The sequence below is a fragment of the Pithys albifrons genome, chromosome 22 (assembly GCF_047495875.1).
Source record: "Pithys albifrons albifrons isolate INPA30051 chromosome 22, PitAlb_v1, whole genome shotgun sequence".
NCBI classification, from domain to species: Eukaryota; Metazoa; Chordata; class Aves; order Passeriformes; family Thamnophilidae; genus Pithys; species Pithys albifrons.
The window spans coordinates 7,532,895-7,551,360 of record NC_092479.1 but is presented as its reverse complement, the minus strand read 5'-3'; the positions used below and the strand labels follow the sequence as shown (position 1 = coordinate 7,551,360).

Here is an 18,466-nt window from a genome sequence, read left to right as displayed (position 1 = left end):
CAAAAAACTGCCAAACTGGGAGGGAAACTGCATTAATTATTGACAGTACTTGACTGTGATCCCTTTTTGCATAGTAGGAGCATACAAACTGGAGGTTTAGAACTTGGTCTGACTGCTTGAATGCCAACAGATAGACTGTTTTTAGTGGAACATGGGGGGTCCTCTCCTACCTCCTTCACTCCTTTGTGTAGGCAGACTTGCAAATGTGTGTGCACATCTTTCCAATCTCACTCCTAACAAACAGTACCAAATTAAATAAACAGCACTTAATATTTCTGAGTAGACAAATGAAGAATTTGCCTCCTTTTAAGTCCAGATGAGATTTCAAGGAAAAGTTACACCAATGCTGAGCACTCCTGGGTTTTTGCTCCCAGGCTCTTGGCACGAGTGCTTTATCCACCTCCCTGCTGCAAGGCAGAGGAAATCAGAGAGGGTGGACAAACGCTGAGCTGTCCCCACGTGTTCCTTTCCCCCCCAGATGTCTACACTACGCAGTGGTCGGAAGAAGCAGCCAGCCAGCCCCGATGGCAGAGCCTCCCCCACCAACGAGGACATCCGGTCGAGCGGGCGCAACTCGCCCAGCGCCGCCAGCACCTCCAGCAACGACAGCAAGGCAGACTCCGTGAAGAAATCCACCAAGGTAGCCCCTGCCCAGGCCTCCTCTGTGCTGGGACAGCACAGCCCAGGCCTCTGTCACACACACTGTCATGGGGTTAGCCAGGCTTAAATTCAGGCTTTAGATTTCAGGGTAGGCCTGAGACTGTCCCTGACCTGAGCTGGGCTGGGCGAGCTGACAGCTGGCACTACTGGCCAATGGTATTCCAGACCATATTCCAACATCATCTCCAAATATAAAAGCCAGAGTAGGAAGAGTTTCCCACCTGGCATTATGGCTACAGTCCTGAGAGGACGTGCTGGTGCTGTGGTGCTGTGCTGGGCCTTGGCTGCTGCCCACTGCTACTTTGCATTTTGTTTTAGTTTAGGGAAGTACAAACATTTTATTGTTATTCTCTCTCTTTTGCCTTGCTGGGTGTCTGTTGGGGTGCTTTATTAGATCTAGAGTGCTGGAATCTGGTTTTGGTAGGAAGTAGAAGATTGTTGTTATATCTAACTTGTCTAAGTGTGTGTTATATTGTAGTTTTCTTTTAATTTTTCTCCTTTCTGTACAAATGTATAAACTTAGTTTGAGTTTCCAGGTTTTTTTCCTTTCTCCCTTTTCTCAGTGGGAGGAGGAGAGAGACTGACACTCTGTATTGGACAGTTAGCATTTTACCAGCTCAACCCAAGACCCACAGACTGGGAGAGGCTGGAGAAACTCCCCATGACCCAGAAAGTCCTGCTGATGTGGATAAGCAGAATATGTCTTGGTGCAGCTGAAGTGCTGCTTTGTGCCTGTGCAGAGGGGGCTGTGTAGTGATCAAACCACTCAAGTAGCCCCGTGTAACCTCTCTGCTCTCACAAGAAATTAATCCTTCCATTTCAGATGCAAATGCAGGCATTAAGCTCAGGGAAGTAATACAGATCAGAAATGCTGCATTTGAGACAAGTAGACAGTTTGGGGGATTTTTTTTTTAAGTAGTACTTAATCTTTGTTGTTTACAAAGGAATTTGAATATGTGGTAATTGAGGCTACTTCTGTTACTGTTTTTCTGGAGGTGTATTTGTTTGATTTTTCAGAGCAAGCTGACAGTTGAGTCTGTTTCAGTGAATAAGTGTCTTTACACCAGAGTTCTAAAGAAACAAAACCACATGAAGCAGGAAGGCTTGCCATTAAGCAAAGTGAATTGAAAAATAGCAAGTTAAAAATACAGACTTTAAAAGAAACAGTCAAAACTGGAGAATGGAGCAAGTTTTCACATTATAAAACTGAAAACTTGGCAGAGTTTAAGTTAGGTTTGGTAATTATGTGATGTATAAAGCTGTCCCAGGCCATGAGAGAAGGTAGTAGTCTTACAATAGCTATTCACAGTTAGTCTTGTATTTGAGGGGATCTAAAAATATTCCTCTCAAAACATCAGGACTTTAATGAGGCTTATCCTGTTCCTGTCTCCTGCAGAAATTTTTGCTCCATCCTCTGTTACCAACTGGTGTTGGTCTCTCTTAGAAGAGTAACCTGGGCCAGTTGTTCTGGTGTGAGTTCCTGATGGACTTGGTCCTGCACAGCTCTGTTTAAAATATCCCTTGATAAGAGGAATGCTTTATTCACTTTTTCCTATTGGCTTGATCCCTCTTGGATTGTTGTTAAATCCTGACTGTCTCAACTTTCTGAGTTCTGCTGCTCTATAGGAACCCTTCTCCTTCATTTGTTTTAAATACAATACCATGGGCACACAGTTTACTTTAGCATTTACACCACTGGTAACTGCTGTGTTGTGCTTCCTTTGTGGCAGAAGATAAAAGAAGAGGTTTCTTCTCCTCTCAAGAACTCCAAGAGGCAGCGGGAAAAGGCGGCGTCTGACACCGAGGAACCTGACAGGTCCAATGCCAAAAAATCCAAAACTCAAGTGAGTGCCACAGAGGAATATTTGCTCTTAGGAGAATGGTTTGAGAGGGGAGGGGGTGAAAACCTGGTAACAAACCAAAAACATGAAATAAGTTTAAGCCACAGCAAATTGTAACCTAATCTATGGCTGGAAAACAACCAAAATTATAATGCGTTCCTTCTGTTGGAAACAGTGGAATGATACAGGTCAAGTCCAAAAGTTGTTTTTTGCTTTGTTTTAATATCAATATGAACCATACAGGAGTACACTTGGACTATTTTCCACCCCTCCTCAATTTTTTTTTAATTTAAATTTGTTTTTTTCTTTTCTCTGGCAAGTTAGACCACCACCACTGGAGTTCTCTTAATTTAGTGGTATCAAAGCTCAGTTGAAATACTTTGAGGATGTCTCTGTGTATCTGACCAGGTTCACTCTCTGCGTAGGATTTGAGGATTTTGAACTTGAGCTTTCCATATTGGAGAATCCCAGAATGGTTGAGGTTGGAAGGAATCTGGAGGCCATCTGGGCCACCCTCTCTGCTCCAGCAGGGCCACCTGGACACGTCCAGATGGCTGTTGAATGTCTCCAAAGATGGAGAGTTCACAGCCCACAGGGCAAACCTTTTCCATTGCTGGTCTCCCTCATAGAGAAAAAGTGTTTCGGGAACCTCCTGTATTTCAGTTCATTGCCATCACCACTGGGCACTGCCAGAAGGAGCCTGGCTCCGTTGTCTTGGCACCCTCCCCTTGGATGTTTGTGTTGCCTGTGCAGGTTTAAGTCCTGTGAGGTTCAAAGGGTTCCTGCACTTGTGTCATAGGTGCCATCCTGTGGCACGCTGGGGATGTCCTTGGTGCAGCTGTCCCTTGCCCAGTGGTTACTGTCCCCTGTCCCTGCAGGAGATCAGCAGGCCCAACTCGCCCTCGGAGGGTGAGGGCGAGGGCGAGAGCTCCGACAGCCGCAGCGTCAACGACGAGGGCAGCAGCGACCCCAAGGACATCGACCAGGACAACCGGAGCACCTCGCCCAGCATCCCCAGCCCCCAGGACAATGAGAGCGACTCGGATTCCTCAGCTCAGCAGCAAGTGCTGCAGGCACAGCCCCAGGTGCTGCAGGCACAGAGCAGCTCTGGCCAGGCTCCTGCAGCAGCCACGCCGCCTGGATCAGCCCCAGTACCGGCGGCGCTGCCGGCAGCGTCCGGCACAGCTTCGGTGCCAGCACAGGTGTCCCCGCCAGCATCGCAGCCCTCCAGTCAGCCCCAGGCCCCTGCCCCTCCTGCTCCTCACTCCCACATCCAGCAGGCCCCTGCTCTGCACCCACAGAGGCTCCCGTCCCCCCACCCTCCCCTGCAGCCCCTGAGCGTGTCACAAAGCCAGCCCAGCCCTGCCTCGGCACAGCCCCACACGCAGCCCCCGCTGCACAGCCAGGCCCAGCCTGCCCCTCACAGCCTGCAGAGCCAGCCCCTGCTGCCCCATCCTGTACCTTCCCAGCCATTCTCCCTCCCTGCTCAATCGTCTCAGTCTCAGGTTCCCCTTCAGACACAAGCCCCATCCCACTCGCACTCAGCTCTGCAGGTGGCACAGCCTGTGCTGCCCACAGCCACGTCACTGCAGCAGGCGCAGCCCCCGCGGGAGCAGCCCCTGCCCCCTGCCCCCATGGCCATGCCTCATATCAAACCTCCCCCTACCACGCCCATCCCTCAGCTCCCCACTGCTCCATCCCACAAGCACCCTCCTCATCTCTCTGGCCCGTCTCCGTTCTCCATGAACTCCAACTTGCCTCCGCCACCCGCTTTAAAACCTCTGAGCTCCCTCTCGACTCATCACCCTCCATCTGCACACCCTCCTCCTCTGCAGCTGATGCCTCAAAGCCAACCACTGCAGTCCTCGCAAGCCCAGCCTCCTGTTCTGACCCAGAGTCAGAGCCTTCCCCCTCCTGCTAGTCACCCACCCTCTGGACTCCATCAGGTATCCTCCCAGCCCCCCTTTTCTCAGCACCCCTTTGTCCCAGGGGGCCCACCTTCCATCACCCCTCCTTCGTGCCCCTCCACTTCCACGCCACCCACCATGCCTGGCATCCCGCTCCAGACTCCCATCTCCACGTCAGCAGCCTCTAGTGGGACCGTGCCCGTGGTGACAGCCTGCACACTGCCACCGATCCAGATCAAAGAGGAGGTCCCAGATGAAGCTGAGGAACCAGAGAGCCCTCCCCCTCCACCCAGGAGTCCATCACCAGAGCCCACTGTGGTGGATATCCCGAGTCACGCCAGTCAGTCAGCCAGGTATGGAGGTTCCATCAGTGCCCTGCTTTTGCACTTCACTGTGGAGTAATATGATTCAATTAATTTTCTCATGGCTTTCAAGGAAGCTGGTAGGGCTTTGTGTAAGTGTAGAATGATATTTTTAAATTTTTGACATACAGCTCTCAAATCCCAGAGTCTTCCATCTTTCCCAGGGATAAACTCTTTCTCTTTTGTTCTTTCAGGTTCTATAAGCACCTGGACCGTGGCTACAACTCATGCTCAAGAGCAGACCTATACTTCATGCCTCTGGCAGGATCAAAACTGGCCAAGAAGAGAGAGGAGGCCATTGAAAAGGCCAAAAGGGAAGCAGAGCAAAAAGCCAGAGAAGAGAGGGAAAGAGAAAAAGAAAAGGAGAAGGAAAGAGAGAGGGAGAGAGAGCGGGAACGAGAAGCGGAAAGAGCTGCGGTAGGTTCAGTTGTGGCTCAGAGCTGTGTGAGGGGGTTGGTGGTGGGGTCTGGCCTGGGTGGCCACTGCAGAATGCAGATCCCAGGAGCACTTGGATGCCTGTGCAGTCAGGTGTTCCTGAATGTGGAGCTGTGTGTATAGAGTGAAATCCAGCCTGCTCTGAACACCTCCCAGCCTGCCTGGAACTCTGCTCTCCTTAAAGGAAATGCAGAGCTTCTGCTCCTGCTCTGTGTCTGCTGTGAGGGAGGCCAGAGCACTGGGGAGAACGAGGCCAAGTGCTGACATTTACTCGCAGTAGGAAAACACTGTGCAGATACAATAAATGTCTTTGTGTCCCTTGCACTACTGTGCAGGCACATGAGAGCTGTCTGCTGGGAAAAAAGGCATCTGAAGGCTTCTTAAATTTGAAGTTAGCATAATTAACTTAATTTATGAGGACATCCAAATTCCAGTCTCAGTGTAAAGAGCCAGAGGCTAAATTTACCTGCCTGAAGCAAAGACAGGAGGTGTGCTGTGTGTATTGAACTAAAACTGTGTCCCCCCGTTCTGTGCAGCAGAAGGTGTCCAGCTCCTCCCACGAGGGCCGCCTGGGCGAGTCCCAGCTCAGCGGGCCAGCACACATGAGACCTTCCTTCGAGCCTCCCCCGACCACCATCGCCGCCGTTCCCCCCTACATCGGGCCGGACACGCCCGCGCTACGGACACTGAGCGAGTACGCGCGGCCCCACGTCATGTCGCCCACGAACCGCAACCACCCCTTCTTCGTGCCCCTCAACCCCACGGACCCGCTGCTGGCATACCACATGCCCGGCCTCTACAACGTGGATCCCACCATCCGGGAGCGGGAGCTGCGGGAGCGGGAGATCCGCGAGCGGGAGATCCGGGAGCGGGAGCTGCGGGAGAGGATGAAGCCCGGCTTCGAGGTGAAGCCGCCGGAGCTGGACGCGCTGCACCCGGCCACCAACCCCATGGAGCATTTCGCCCGGCACGGCGCACTCACCATCCCACCCACGGCAGGACCTCACCCCTTTGCTTCCTTCCACCCGGGGCTGAACCCCCTGGAGAGGGAGAGACTGGCGCTGGCGGGGCCCCAGCTGCGGCCGGAGATGAGCTACCCCGACCGGCTGGCGGCCGAGCGCATCCACGCCGAGCGCATGGCATCGCTCACCAACGACCCCCTGGCACGGCTCCAGATGTTCAACGTCACGCCACACCACCACCAGCACTCACACATCCACTCACATCTACACCTCCACCAGCAGGATCCCCTCCACCAAGGTGAGCCCAGGGAAGGAAGGGGGCAGTGCCCCAGGGAGACTCCTCTCCAGAGCTGGTGGCATTAATTTACTCTGTGACCCTGGAATTCAGGAGGCAAAATCCCCGTTTGCTTGTCCATGCTGTGATCCTGAACTGTGTAAGATGCCCCAGGAAGACCCCTCTGGGTAGCTGTTAGTGTTAATTTACCCTGTGACCCTGGAATTCAGGTGGCAAAATCCCTGTTTCCTTGTCCATGCTGTGATCCTGAACTGTGGGAGGTGGTGACAACTGACATGCAAACAGTTATTTTTTGGAGAGGACCAGTACCAGTGATCCAGGATGGTAACAGCATAGTGGTGTTCATTGGGGCTGTCACTGTGAAGGGTTTGCTGGTTTGGCCTTGGTTTTATTTTTAAATAGAGGTGTCCTAGAGCAGCACCTTCCAGTGGTGCCTGGTGTACAGGGGAAGGGAACTCCCTAGGAGAGGTGTCATGGCACTGCTGATGCTCGTGGCTGTTCTGTTAGGAGGTGTAACTGGAGATGGTGTTTCCCTGTAGGAACTGAGAAAATTGAGAAAAACTTACCTTTTAGCCACTAAACTTGCTAACTATCTGGCTTTAGTTAGGCTGAAATCCTCCATCACAATTCTCATAAGTAAGATCCAAATTTATGCACTGGTATCTTTATAGTGCATTTTCATGTCTGGACATTTTTTTTCCCAGAGTTTTTAATAGTCTTAAAAATAAATTAATGCAGAGCTCATCTCTAAAGCAAGATACATGGTTACTCCTCTAGAGGTCTGGAGTCCTGAGGATGAGGCACTAAGCAGAATTTTCTACATTTTCTGGTGGCAGACTGGAGAGAACATGGCAAGCCAGGCACCAGGTGCAGTAGCTGCCAAGGAAGCAAAAAAAAAAAAAGTCCAAATACTTAAAAATGCAAGTTCTGGTCCATCTGGTTACCAGTGTAGTGTTTTTGCCAGCAAGTGTAGCATACTTTGCCTTGGAGCATGTGTGGGATACCTCCTTTGGGGAGTTTGGAGGGAAGTTGAGTGCTGTTGCAGAATCCAGATTGTCCAGGAAGGAAATCAGCACAGTGTTGTGAGAGTGTTAAGGACTGGGGGGTTACAGGTGGGAAGTGGTAGTGCTGAGTATCAGCATTCCTGAAGCTGTTGGTGTGGACATGGCCTGAGACTGACTCCAGGAATCACAGGCTGGCTCAGCTGGGGGCAGGTTTGCACAGCCCAGATAGCAGAGGAGGCTGGACACACGTCAAGGGTTGTCAGGTGGGTCAGTCACTCAGCACCTCTGGGCAGGTGAGTCTGATACTCCCCAGCTGGAGAAGAATGTGGTCTGTACATTCTCCCTCTCATCTGGTCAGAGACTGGTACAGACAGAGCCAAGTCAGTCCATTGCCACATCTCTCTGACATCTATTTGAAAAGCAGTTTGGCTTTAATCTTAGATGCCAGGTTCAAATACAGTTAGGGGTCCTGAAATACAGTTGAGTGTCTCCAGGTAGTTCTCCTCTCCAGAGAGATCGTCAAGGCTGTTACAGACCTTAGATTGGGGATGAATAGAGAGCAAAATGACCCCACATTTCTGCTTCAGACCAGAAGACACCTGCTGAGGGAGAATTGTGTTAGCTGTGTCACTCCTTTCCCTTGAGGTTCCTCTGCCATCCCAAGGCAGTAGATTGATGCTTTCTCTCCTTTTTTCTAAGGCTCAGCAGGACCTGTTCACCCACTGGTGGATCCTTTAGCAGCTGGACCCCATTTGGCACGTTTTCCTTACCCACCTGGGACCATCCCCAACCCATTGCTAGGGCAGCCACCTCACGAGCATGAAATGCTCCGACATCCAGTCTTTGGTGAGAGCATTTTGTGATCCTTCACAAAGGTTTGATCTGAAGTGTTGGATTTTCTTGGTGGGGGGAGTTGTGCTGTGACAGAGGGGTTGGTTTGTTTTGTTGGGTTGTTGGGACAACTCTGCAGACCTTGTAGCAAACAAGTGTCTTACCAATGTGCCCTGTGTTTCAGGTACTCCCTACCCTCGGGATCTGCCTGGGGCCATCCCACCTCCCATGTCAGCAGCCCACCAGCTGCAGGCCATGCACGCCCAGTCTGCAGAGCTGCAGAGACTGGCAATGGAGCAGCAGTGGTTGCACGGGCATCCTCACATGCATGGTGGGCATCTACCAAGTCAGGAAGATTATTACAGGTGAGAGATGGTTCCCATGTTTTGGAAGGATGGAAACTTCCTTTGTATTTCTCCACATTCCATATTTTTTCTTCTGCATTTCTGCCTTTCTCGCTATTGCTGAGTCACTGTCCCACTGCAGTTACAGGTGAAGCTGTACCAAGACATGATTTGGGCAAGGTCCAAATTACTGCAACAAGATTAGACTTTAATTGCAGAGTTCCCTCTGATAGGGTCTTTCAGTGTGACACTGATTGCTGCTTCCACATCACTTTCTTGAGAACAGTGGAGGGTGGGCAAAGCTTTGTGAAGACGAGGGGAGTAATTCAATAAATCCTGAGAAATTACTAAGAGCTCTGGGAAGTTGAAGTGTGTGAATAATAACACAGGTCCTGCACTGCCAGCTGAGAATGCCTGGGTGAGTCATGGCAGTTGTTTCTCCCCTGAATGCTCAGTGGTGGCTCTGTGTGACACCACCTTAGCTCCTGCTTGGCTCAGCATCAGCTGAGGAGAAAGGGCCACCAGCACCTCACAGGGTCATTCCACGTGGCTGTGGGTAACCAGGATATGTCCAGGAAGCAGCATGTTCAACTCCTGCCCTCATTGCTCTCCTCTGACATTTCCCTCCTTGCTCCTGCTGTGCCAAGCTGCCTGCTGGCCTCGTGCCAGGGAGCTGCCAGCCTGTGCCACCTGTGGCTGCAGGCAAGGCTGGAGCTGAGGGGCTGCACTGGGGATGGTGCTCACACATCAGGAGCACCTTGGGGAGCCCAAGCTCATCCCTTCCCCTGCACACACACAGAGTTATCACTGCTGGGACAGTGCACTGTGCTCAGAGCTCAAAGCCTGCAAGCTGAGGGCAGCAGGGAGGGGTGGGCAGGCAGGCAGAGCTGCCTCTGAGGTGTCTGACACCCCTTCCTTGTGCTAACAGGAGTTTTCTGTCTCTTGCAGTCGACTGAAGAAAGAAGGCGACAAACAGTTGTAATAAATTATTTATTTGTAATGCTGGCTATGGAAACCCCAGTCCTTGGGAAGGAGTGGAACATTTTTACATACAAGAAGAGCTACAAAAGGAAAAGAATATCTTATAAAGATTTCTTTATATATTTAAAACAGAAGCAACCACCCAACAAGTAGAGACTTATCAGCATAGTGTTCATTTGTAGAGAAGATTTCTCAAGACTGGTGTGGGTCTCCCTGCATGACAACGTATTCAGAAGCCTATTGGAAATACAGGACTGTGTGGAATATTCAGAGAACTTCCTGCAATCTTGTTTTTTTTATTTTATTTTCCTTTTCTTTTCTTACTAGTTTGTTTTCAGTAGGTGCTAGAATCAGGTTCACAACACAAGTCACTGTGCGTGAAGAGACACTCAATGCATCTATAGCTATTTAAAAAAAAAAAAACAAGGATTGCAAGTAGGTGACATAACAAGCTCTGAATCCAAGTGCTGTAATAATAAAAATCTACTTTTATTTTAATACATTGTAGGAAATCTTCATAATTTTAAAGAGAGCTCAGTTCTGCAGCATGGCTTTTTAAGTCTGTAAATAACTTTTTTTGGGTAGAGGGGAGAAACAAAACAAAACAAAACTCCAGAAACATTTATCTTGATTTTCAGTAACATCACAAATTGTGAATTCCTACCTGGTATTGACAGAATACAGAGTTGATTTTTTAATAAAAAATATATATATAATTATCCCTTTAATTAAAGGGAGTGAAATAATTTCAAATGGGTAAAAGCTTGAAATTTGGTTTGATATCAACAATAAGCATTAAAGGGATTTGCAGGGATAATGTTGCAAATGACTGTTTCTGTTCCTGGTTTCTTGGTTGGTTTGGTTGTTTGGGGGGTTTTTGTTCATGTTCCATCTCTCTGTTCTGCAGATGGTTTCTGTTCACTTGGGTTTCTCAGCAGCTCAGATGTCCCTTGGACCAGCTGACCCTTTGGATTCCTCCTTCCTTTCAGTGTGGCCAGAAAGCACTTCCTTCCTATGACCTTTTAAAACTTAAATCTCACGACACTGGGTTTAGACTTGAGGCAAAAAGTCCACAGAAATAATCTGTTCTAAAGGTCTCTTTTTAAAAATGCTCCTTGGCTCAGAGTGGTGCAGCCAGAATTCTGTGTGCAGGTGCAGATTTTGGAGGATCTGCTCTTTCTGGCCTCCTGTTGGAGAAGTTCTCGACAAAAGTGGACTGAGGCAACTCAGTGTCCTTGAAGTTGGTTTGCAAAGACCAGTCTATTGTTTTTTCTCTTTGACTCCTTCTGTTTTTCTAAGCAAAAGCTCTTTAACTGCCACCAGTGTTCTGTATCTCAGGAACTTTCTGCTTTGGGATGAACCAGATCCATGGCCAGCAACATTTCCTGGCTCCCACACAACAGACCCATGCAGGGTAACTCCTGTTGGCAGTGAGGGTGGTAAAAGGAGAGGAACACACAGAAGGCCAGTGAGCATTTTTGTGCAGACAGCTCTGCTTGCTAGGCAGATTTTTTTACCATTTTTTCCCAGTTTTGCCACTTTTTCTTTGCCAGAGCAGAGGGTGATGTGACCAATGGACATCTGACCCTGCTGGTCATTTTTTGTGCTGGTGCACAACTTGGCCATTCTCTCTCTCAGCTCACAGTGCTCTCTCTGCTGTTGTAGCCTGTCCAGTGTGATGGTTGTGTCCTAGGACTGTTCTGAGCCACGGGTGGTAAACTTGTAGTTAAGCAGTGGTTGTGATGGGAGGGTTGGCAGGCACTGCCCACCCACCCCCTGCACCTCCACCCTGCCCAGAGGGCCAGAGTTCACCCACGAAAAATGTCCATCTGTTCTGGGCCCACCTGGGGCAAGAGGAAGGACAGAGAGGACTGTTCCAGCTAATGCTGATCTCCTTTTTTCTGCCCTCCTTTCCAGATTTCTCAGTGCTAAAGAACTGCAGTAGCATTTCATCACTTCCAGCTGCTCTGCTTGAGTCTGTGTGGAGGTTTTAGGAGGTGTTTCTGAGATGGGCAAACCATGAGGTCAGTGTAGAATCAAGGAAGGTGAAGTCTTCAGTTGCTCTGGGCAGTGATCAGGTGAGATGTTCTCCTTCTGAGAACAGTTTTTACTTTTGCTGAGCACCCAGAGAGATGGAGCTCAGTTTGCCTGATGGGTCTAATTAGGCACATTTCAGTTAAATCTCTCCCCTCTTTTTTTAACATGTGCTATTTGTGAATTTGGGGGAGTTGAGCCATTTCTTCTGCCCCTTCTCTGCTGTTTTTTAGCCATAGTTCTTAAGAAAAAGCCAATTGCCTCCAGTGGTCCTCTGTATTCCTTATTTTTTCACCTGAAGTTTGCAATCTGTTCAAATTTATTGGTTTTTTTCCCACAGAATAGCATTCTAATACTTTATGGGAGATCTTTTGTTCACATCATTCAGCAAATAAACACTGAAACTCTTCCATTTCAGCCCAATGCTTAACTACAACTTTCCATGCAGTGGCTTTTGAAGCCATCTCAGTGTTCGATGCCCTGTTAGAAACCAACCCAGACCTTTGGGTTTTCTTTTCAGAAATCTCTTCTTTTTTTTTTTTTTTCTCTGTTCTGAAAGTTTTGTTTTTCAGACTTTGCTTTAGTGTTTTTGAAACGTCTCTCTTGTTCTGTGTGTCATGGTTGAGCTTGTTTCACAGCACCCTTGAGCAGAGTGTACATTCTGACTGCTACATTTATATATATCTTGAAGCTTAATGTATATATGAGTAGTTTGCCATGGGATAACACAGTGTAAACAGAGTAGAAACCCAGAAATCGTGACTTCTGTGTTCTCTCCATTTGAGTATTTTGTAATTTTTTTGAAATATTTGTGGACATAAATAAAACCAAGCTACACTACAGCAGCCAGGTTTTGCCTGCAAGCCAAATGTGTCTGTTGATTGTTGTCAGTGGGGGAAGAGGTGCTTTCATTTGGGATAATGTGGGATGCTGGCATGGCCATCCTGGCTGGGGCAAAGTGTCTTTTCTTGGCTTTATTTTTTCCTTCTTTGAGCTAATTTTGGTGTTAATTTACAGTACACAAACACCACCATCACATCCAGTTGCAGTTCTGAGTCCCTGAGGCACCACTGCAGTTCTGGGGCCATCCTGTTTGATTTGGGCCTGTTTTTCCATAAGTTAAGCAATCAAATGGATAAGAATGGATGTGTAAGGATGTGATTTCATGTTTTTTCTATGTACAGTGGCAATAAATTGTAGCCTCTCATCTACCTGAGCTCAAACCAGGAGCTAAAATGAAGTTTTCAGAAGCTCTCACTACATGAGGCAGAGAACAGTGGAAAGATGAGAACTTCTAATCCAGACAGGACAATTCCCTAATTTCAGTGGAGTAAGAAAGACTGTCATTTTTTAAGTTTCCCTGTGAGCTAAAGGTGTTCAGAAGACATGCAAGGGAGAAGGAGGCCTGAGGAATTCTGAAGTGTGAGCTTGAAATTCAGTATAAATCACTATATACACCCCAGCAGATTTGTGCATATTTTGTCCAAAGAGTTGTCCTTTTGTGCCAGAAGGATCATCTTGGACAGACCTGATCCAGAGCTCCAAGAGCCACATTCCAAAGAGAGAATTGCAGAGAGGGAGATGCACTATAGTAGCTCTCTTCACTGTCCTCACAAAAGCTAAAATTTGCTTTCAAATTGCATGACATGTTTGTGTCCATTGTAGTTGCTCCCTGCCTTCATCCCCCAGGAATTGCAGTGAGTGTGGCAGAGCTGCCTGCTGAGTGTGCCACGTTTACACCTGGTGATCTTTGGCATCTCCCAGGCTTGGGGAAATAAATGTTGGGATGCCACAGAGAGCTGTGGAAGTGCCTTTGCAGAATCAGTGTTTGGTCAGAAGGGAGGTAAATGGCAAGGCTGCATTCTTGCCATGGTTCTGCCCAGGGTTTGAGCTGTGATTTTTCAGAAATAGCAGCACAGAGCAGAAAGAGGCATTTGGACTCCGGGCTAATTAGTGCTCTGAGCATTGTGAGAAGAGTGTCCTGTTTTTCGAAGCAGACAGAGATGTCTCCATGACAAATGCCATGAGAGGCTGCTCTATTTATACCCTGTGGCATTTTATGAGGGGAAGGTCACTTCTTGTCTACTGGAAATAGCTTCTGAAAGTGCTTTTTTCCTGAGCCTGGCTCGGACATGTGCTATTTATTTTGACATTTCTTTTTTAATTCCTTATACTTAATGTAGAACTTGAATGGGTTCAGGCTGCCCTTTCTTGCTCCAGGTTCTGAGTTTCCAGGTTTAAAATGATGAATTCTGCAGGTACGGGGCTGAAGAGGGTTTTTATTGCTGGATAAATTGAACACTGGAGTTCCTGTGTTGTGGTCTTGTGTTAATGGGATCCTGCCCCAGCAAGGGGAAAAGCTGGAAACCCCTGAGCTGTGTGTCCTTTGATCCAGGCACAGTGCCAGGGCTGTGCCAGCTGAACTGGGAGCACAGGAGTGGGTTTGGATCCTTCCTGGGCCACGGATCACTCCCAGAGTGCTGTGGAATTCCATGGAAACCCCTGAGCTGTGTGTCCTTTGATCCAGGCACAGTGCCAGGGCTGTGCAGGGCTGTGCCAGCTGAACTGGGAGCACAGGAGTGGGTTTGGGTCCTTCCTGGGCCATGGACCACTCACAGAGTGCTGTGGAATTCCATGGAAACCCCTGAGCTGTGTGTCCTTTGATCCAGGCACAGTGCCAGGGCTGTGCCAGCTGAACTGGGAGCACAGGAGCAGGTTTGGATCCTCCATGGGCTACGGATCACTCACAGAGTGCTGTGGAATTCCATGGAAACCCCTAAGCTGTGTGTCCCTTGTTCCAGGCACAGTGCCAGGGCTGTGCCAGCTGAACTGGGAGCACAGGAGTGGGTTTGGATCCTCCCTGGGCCATGGATCACTCCCAGAGTGCTGTGGAATTCCATGGAAACCCCTGAGCTGTGTGTCCCTTGTTCCAGGCACAGTGCCAGGGCTGTGCCAGCTGAACTGGGAGCACAGGAGCAGGTTTGGATCCTCCATGGGCTACGGATCACTCACAGAGTGCTGTGGAATTCCATGGAAACCCCTGAGCTGTGTGTCCCTTGTGCCAGGCACAGTGCCAGGGCTGTGCCAGCTGAACTGGGAGCACAGGAGCAGGTTTGGATCCTCCCTGGGCCATGGATCACTCCCAGAGTGCTGTGCAATGCCATGCAGTGGTTTGGGGTGGAAGGGACTTAAAGACCATTTAATTGCAGCCCCCCCCCCTTCACAGGTGCTGTTGATTTCAGGGCCTAACGAGGACAAAAGTGAAGCAGGTGTTCTGCTCATTAACGAGGAAAGGCAGGTGTTGCTCGTTAGGAGATTGCTGCACTTTGCAGAAGCTCCTGATCTCCCAAACCTGTTTGTGAGGGGGGTCGTCTCTGGTCCGGAAGGTTCTGGAAGGAGCTGAGTGGAGCCCTCAGGTAGGAGCCTTTCCCTGCTTTGGTAGGGAGGAGGTGGCAGAGTGTGCTGGGGGCACTGCCCGTGCTCTGAGGCGTGTGCTGGGGGCACTGCCCGTGCTCTGAGGCGTGTGCTGGGGGCACTGCCCGTGCTCTGAGGCGTGGGCCGGGGGCACTGCCCGTGCTCTGAGGCGTGTGCTGGGGGCACTGCCCGTGCTCTGAGGCGTGTGCTGGGGGCACTGCCCGTGCTCTGAGGTGTTTGCTGGGGGCACTGCCCGTGCTCTGAGGTGTGTGCTGGGGGCACTGCCCGTGCTCTGAGGTGTGTGCTGGGGGCACTGCCCGTGCTCTGAGGTGTGTGCTGGGGGCACTGCCCGTGCTCTGAGGCGTGTGCTGGGGGCACTGCCCGTGCTCTGAGGCGTGGGCCGGGGGCACTGCCCGTGCTCTGAGGCGTGGGCCGGGGGCACTGCCCGTGCTCTGAGGCGTGGGCCGGGGGCACTGCCCGTGCTCTGAGGCGTGGGCCGGGGGCACTGCCCGTGCTCTGAGGCGTGGGCCGGGGGCACTGCCCGTGCTCTGAGGCGTGGGCCGGGGGCACTGCCCGTGCTCTGAGGCGTGGGCCGGGGGCACTGCCCGTGCTCTGAGGCGTGGGCTGGGGGCACTGCCCGTGCTCTGAGGCGTGTGCTGGGGGCACTGCCCGTGCTCTGAGGCATGTGCTGGGGGCACTGCCCGTGCTCTGAGGTGTGTGCTGGGGGGGAATGCTGACCATCCCCAACCCCCTGGCACTGCTCCCTCGTCCAGGCTTTCCTGGTGCCCTGGCAGGTGTCCTTGGTGCCCTGAGGCAGCCCAGAGCCCTCAGCCCACCTTCTCCTCTGCTGCTGCTCACCCAGAGAGCCCAGACAGGCCCTCCCTGGCTCTGTGACAGGTAAGCCTGAGAAAGCCTCGCTGGGGTTTGTGCTGGGTCTTTTTTTAGGGTAGTTTTCACCTTAAGTGATCAGAAAGACTCGCTGTGTGATGGAGGGAAGAACCTTTGGGGTGCCCTGCACGTCCAAAAATCTTCTTTACAAACTGCTGTGCTGCTCCTTTTCTCCTTTCATTAACCTTGATTTTCCTCATGGTGTGGACTGTGCAAAAAACAAACTGAAGGAAAAGATTAAAAACAATCTAATACAAACCACAAATCCCAAGTGGACAATTCAGCCAGGTTATTTTTTTTTGTTCTCTACAAATGGTGATCTCTGTACAAGTGGTAACTTACCCCCTGCAAATTCAGCTGAATTCCCATTTTGTTCTTAAAGAAAAATCCTGTGAAGGAATGTGGCCAAAAACATTTATCTGCATCAACTCTCAGGTGTTTTGCCACAACTGAATTCTAGAAAGGTCACCAGTGCCACCTGAATCTTGACACAACATAAGCTTGACTTCCTTGGGGTTCACAAATGAGAGAAATGAATCTTCATAATATTGATCATATCAATTTTCTGGTGAAGGGAGTAATGGGAAAGGTTGGGGGAAAAACACCATAAAAAAACAGCATTTAGTGAGTAGAGGACAAATGGCAGGAGGAGTCACATCCAGGACAGGATTTGATTGGTTTTTACACACACACCTCAGGTTTGGAAAGTCAAGAGTATGTAGATTTGGGGACATTAAATCAAGCCCATCTTCAATGTAGGCATAAGTAACTTTACTGTTTATTAATATTAATGCATTACTGTGCTTTCCTCTGCCCCAGAGCACACGTGGGTAACTCAGCAGTGCAGTTGTCAGAGACCTGGAAGAGGTTGAAGTGATGGGTCTTGTTGCCTGTTCTGTTGCTCTGGATGACTTTGTTGTGTCTTTCCAGTTTCTGAGTCCTGTTGCAGTTCATTTTGTTCTTTGTTAGCTCTTTAAATATTTGTCCAGTGTCCTTACCTGTGGCAATGTCAGCACAAGGAAGATTCTCTGCTGAGGAGTTGCTTATGAGCACTCCTGTTGCTGCAAGGCTGATTTCCTGCACCAGGGAATGTGTGTATGGGAGAGAAATCATGGAATAAATTATGGGCTGGCCTTGGAAAATAGCTGTGTGTCGTGTCAGTGGAGTTGTATTTCACTTTGCCTGAGGTCTTGGTTTTGCTGGAGCAGACTATTAGTCAAATCTGGGCGATGGAAATTTCTCTGGCATTGTCGGAATGAACCCTAATTACAAAGTCTGGGCAGTTACAAGGAATCTTATTCTTACCCTGGTCGTGGCTAAATTTGTGCTTTCAAAATACCCACCCACAGCTTGGTGGGGGGAGTTTCCTCCCTCTGAGCTGGATGGTTTTACTGTCATCCAGCTGTCACTTTTATCCTTCTCAGCTTAATGCTTTTTACAGAGTGGCCAATAAAATGGGGATCAACAGCAGTGTTGGAAGAAGCACAAGAGGACACACAGGAGGAAAGGGGTAAAGCAACACACTCCCAGTTTCCATGAGAAGCTCCAGGGGGCTTCAGAACTTGATAATATTGAGGGGTTTGTCACAGTGGCTGTGACAATTACTGGAAGCAGAGGTTGAGAATTAACAGAGGGAATTGAACAGTCAAAGTGGCCACTTTGAAATAACTGAATTCTCTGGGTGATCTTTTCTTCCTTCTGTGCAAGGGTTCCCTCAGCCCTGAATCATCTCCCAGTGCACAAACTTCCCAAACTGCAGAAAGGTTTTCTCCTTCTCCCTTCTGTGTTATTTAAAGCCAATCTCCTTGGCCCCACTGATTTCTTTTGGAGACAGTACTCAGGGCCGGGAATTGTTGGGAGGTGCTGTGGCAGGAATTCCTTCATCTAAATGTAAATGTTGCTGCCCTGCCTCGGGCTGCATTTAAGAGGCTTTTTCTGTGGGAAGCGGCCTCAAAGTAATGGTCCCAATCAATTTATTCATGTCAATAAAAGGTCTTTTCTATGCTGCTTTGAAATGTATTGTTCTGGGGTGATAGGGCCACGTTTGTTTTTTAAGCAGGTGTGTCAGATGGAATGAGAAATGGGGAGAATAAAGGAGAAGGAAAGGGAATTGTGTGAGGCTGGGGGGGAGTTACAACCTGGGCTCTTGAGTGCAAAGAGTGGAAAGAACCAAAGTGCCTTAATGGTGTGACACAAGGGGGAAGTGGCACAGAACTCCCCGAGCTCTGGCACAGTCTGTTCTGACTTGGGTTGGGGTTGAGTAAAGGAGTTCAGTCAGTACAAATTCCCTGATATGGAGGGGAGTATTTTCCCAGTCACTTCAGTGCAGTGACATTTGCTTGTACATCACTATTTGTTCAAAGCTTGGAACTCTCATTCCTCCCCTCCTGTGTGGTTAAAAGGGAGAGCAGGTAAAGATGGGCCCCACCAGAGTGCAGGACATAACTCTGGTTTTACATATTTCACATTCCACATCCAAGTGTGAATTCTGTGTGCGTGTCTCCTGCC

General features: G+C 49.5%; 1 protein-coding gene across 6 annotated transcripts in view; it reads left to right on the top strand.

Annotated features, from left to right (window-relative positions):
• Positions 1 to 12,519, top strand: part of RERE (arginine-glutamic acid dipeptide repeats) — a 206,495-nt gene extending 193,976 nt beyond the window's left edge. For 4 of the 6 annotated variants that reach the window (XM_071575576.1, XM_071575578.1, XM_071575577.1 and 1 more), the window contains 8 exons: positions 479 to 640; positions 2,391 to 2,504; positions 3,380 to 4,761; positions 4,965 to 5,187; positions 5,742 to 6,465; positions 8,166 to 8,312; positions 8,482 to 8,662; positions 9,590 to 12,519. In XM_071575576.1, coding sequence (XP_071431677.1) covers positions 479 to 640; positions 2,391 to 2,504; positions 3,380 to 4,761; positions 4,965 to 5,187; positions 5,742 to 6,465; positions 8,166 to 8,312; positions 8,482 to 8,662; positions 9,590 to 9,623 — 2,967 coding nt within the window. In that variant the 3' untranslated portion in view covers positions 9,624 to 12,519. The remainder of the gene's footprint in view (positions 1 to 478; positions 641 to 2,390; positions 2,505 to 3,379; positions 4,762 to 4,964; positions 5,188 to 5,741; positions 6,466 to 8,165; positions 8,313 to 8,481; positions 8,663 to 9,589) is intronic. The other 2 variants (XM_071575580.1, XM_071575579.1) reach the window with 2 other exon arrangements.
• Positions 12,520 to 18,466: the final 5,947 nt, after the last annotated feature.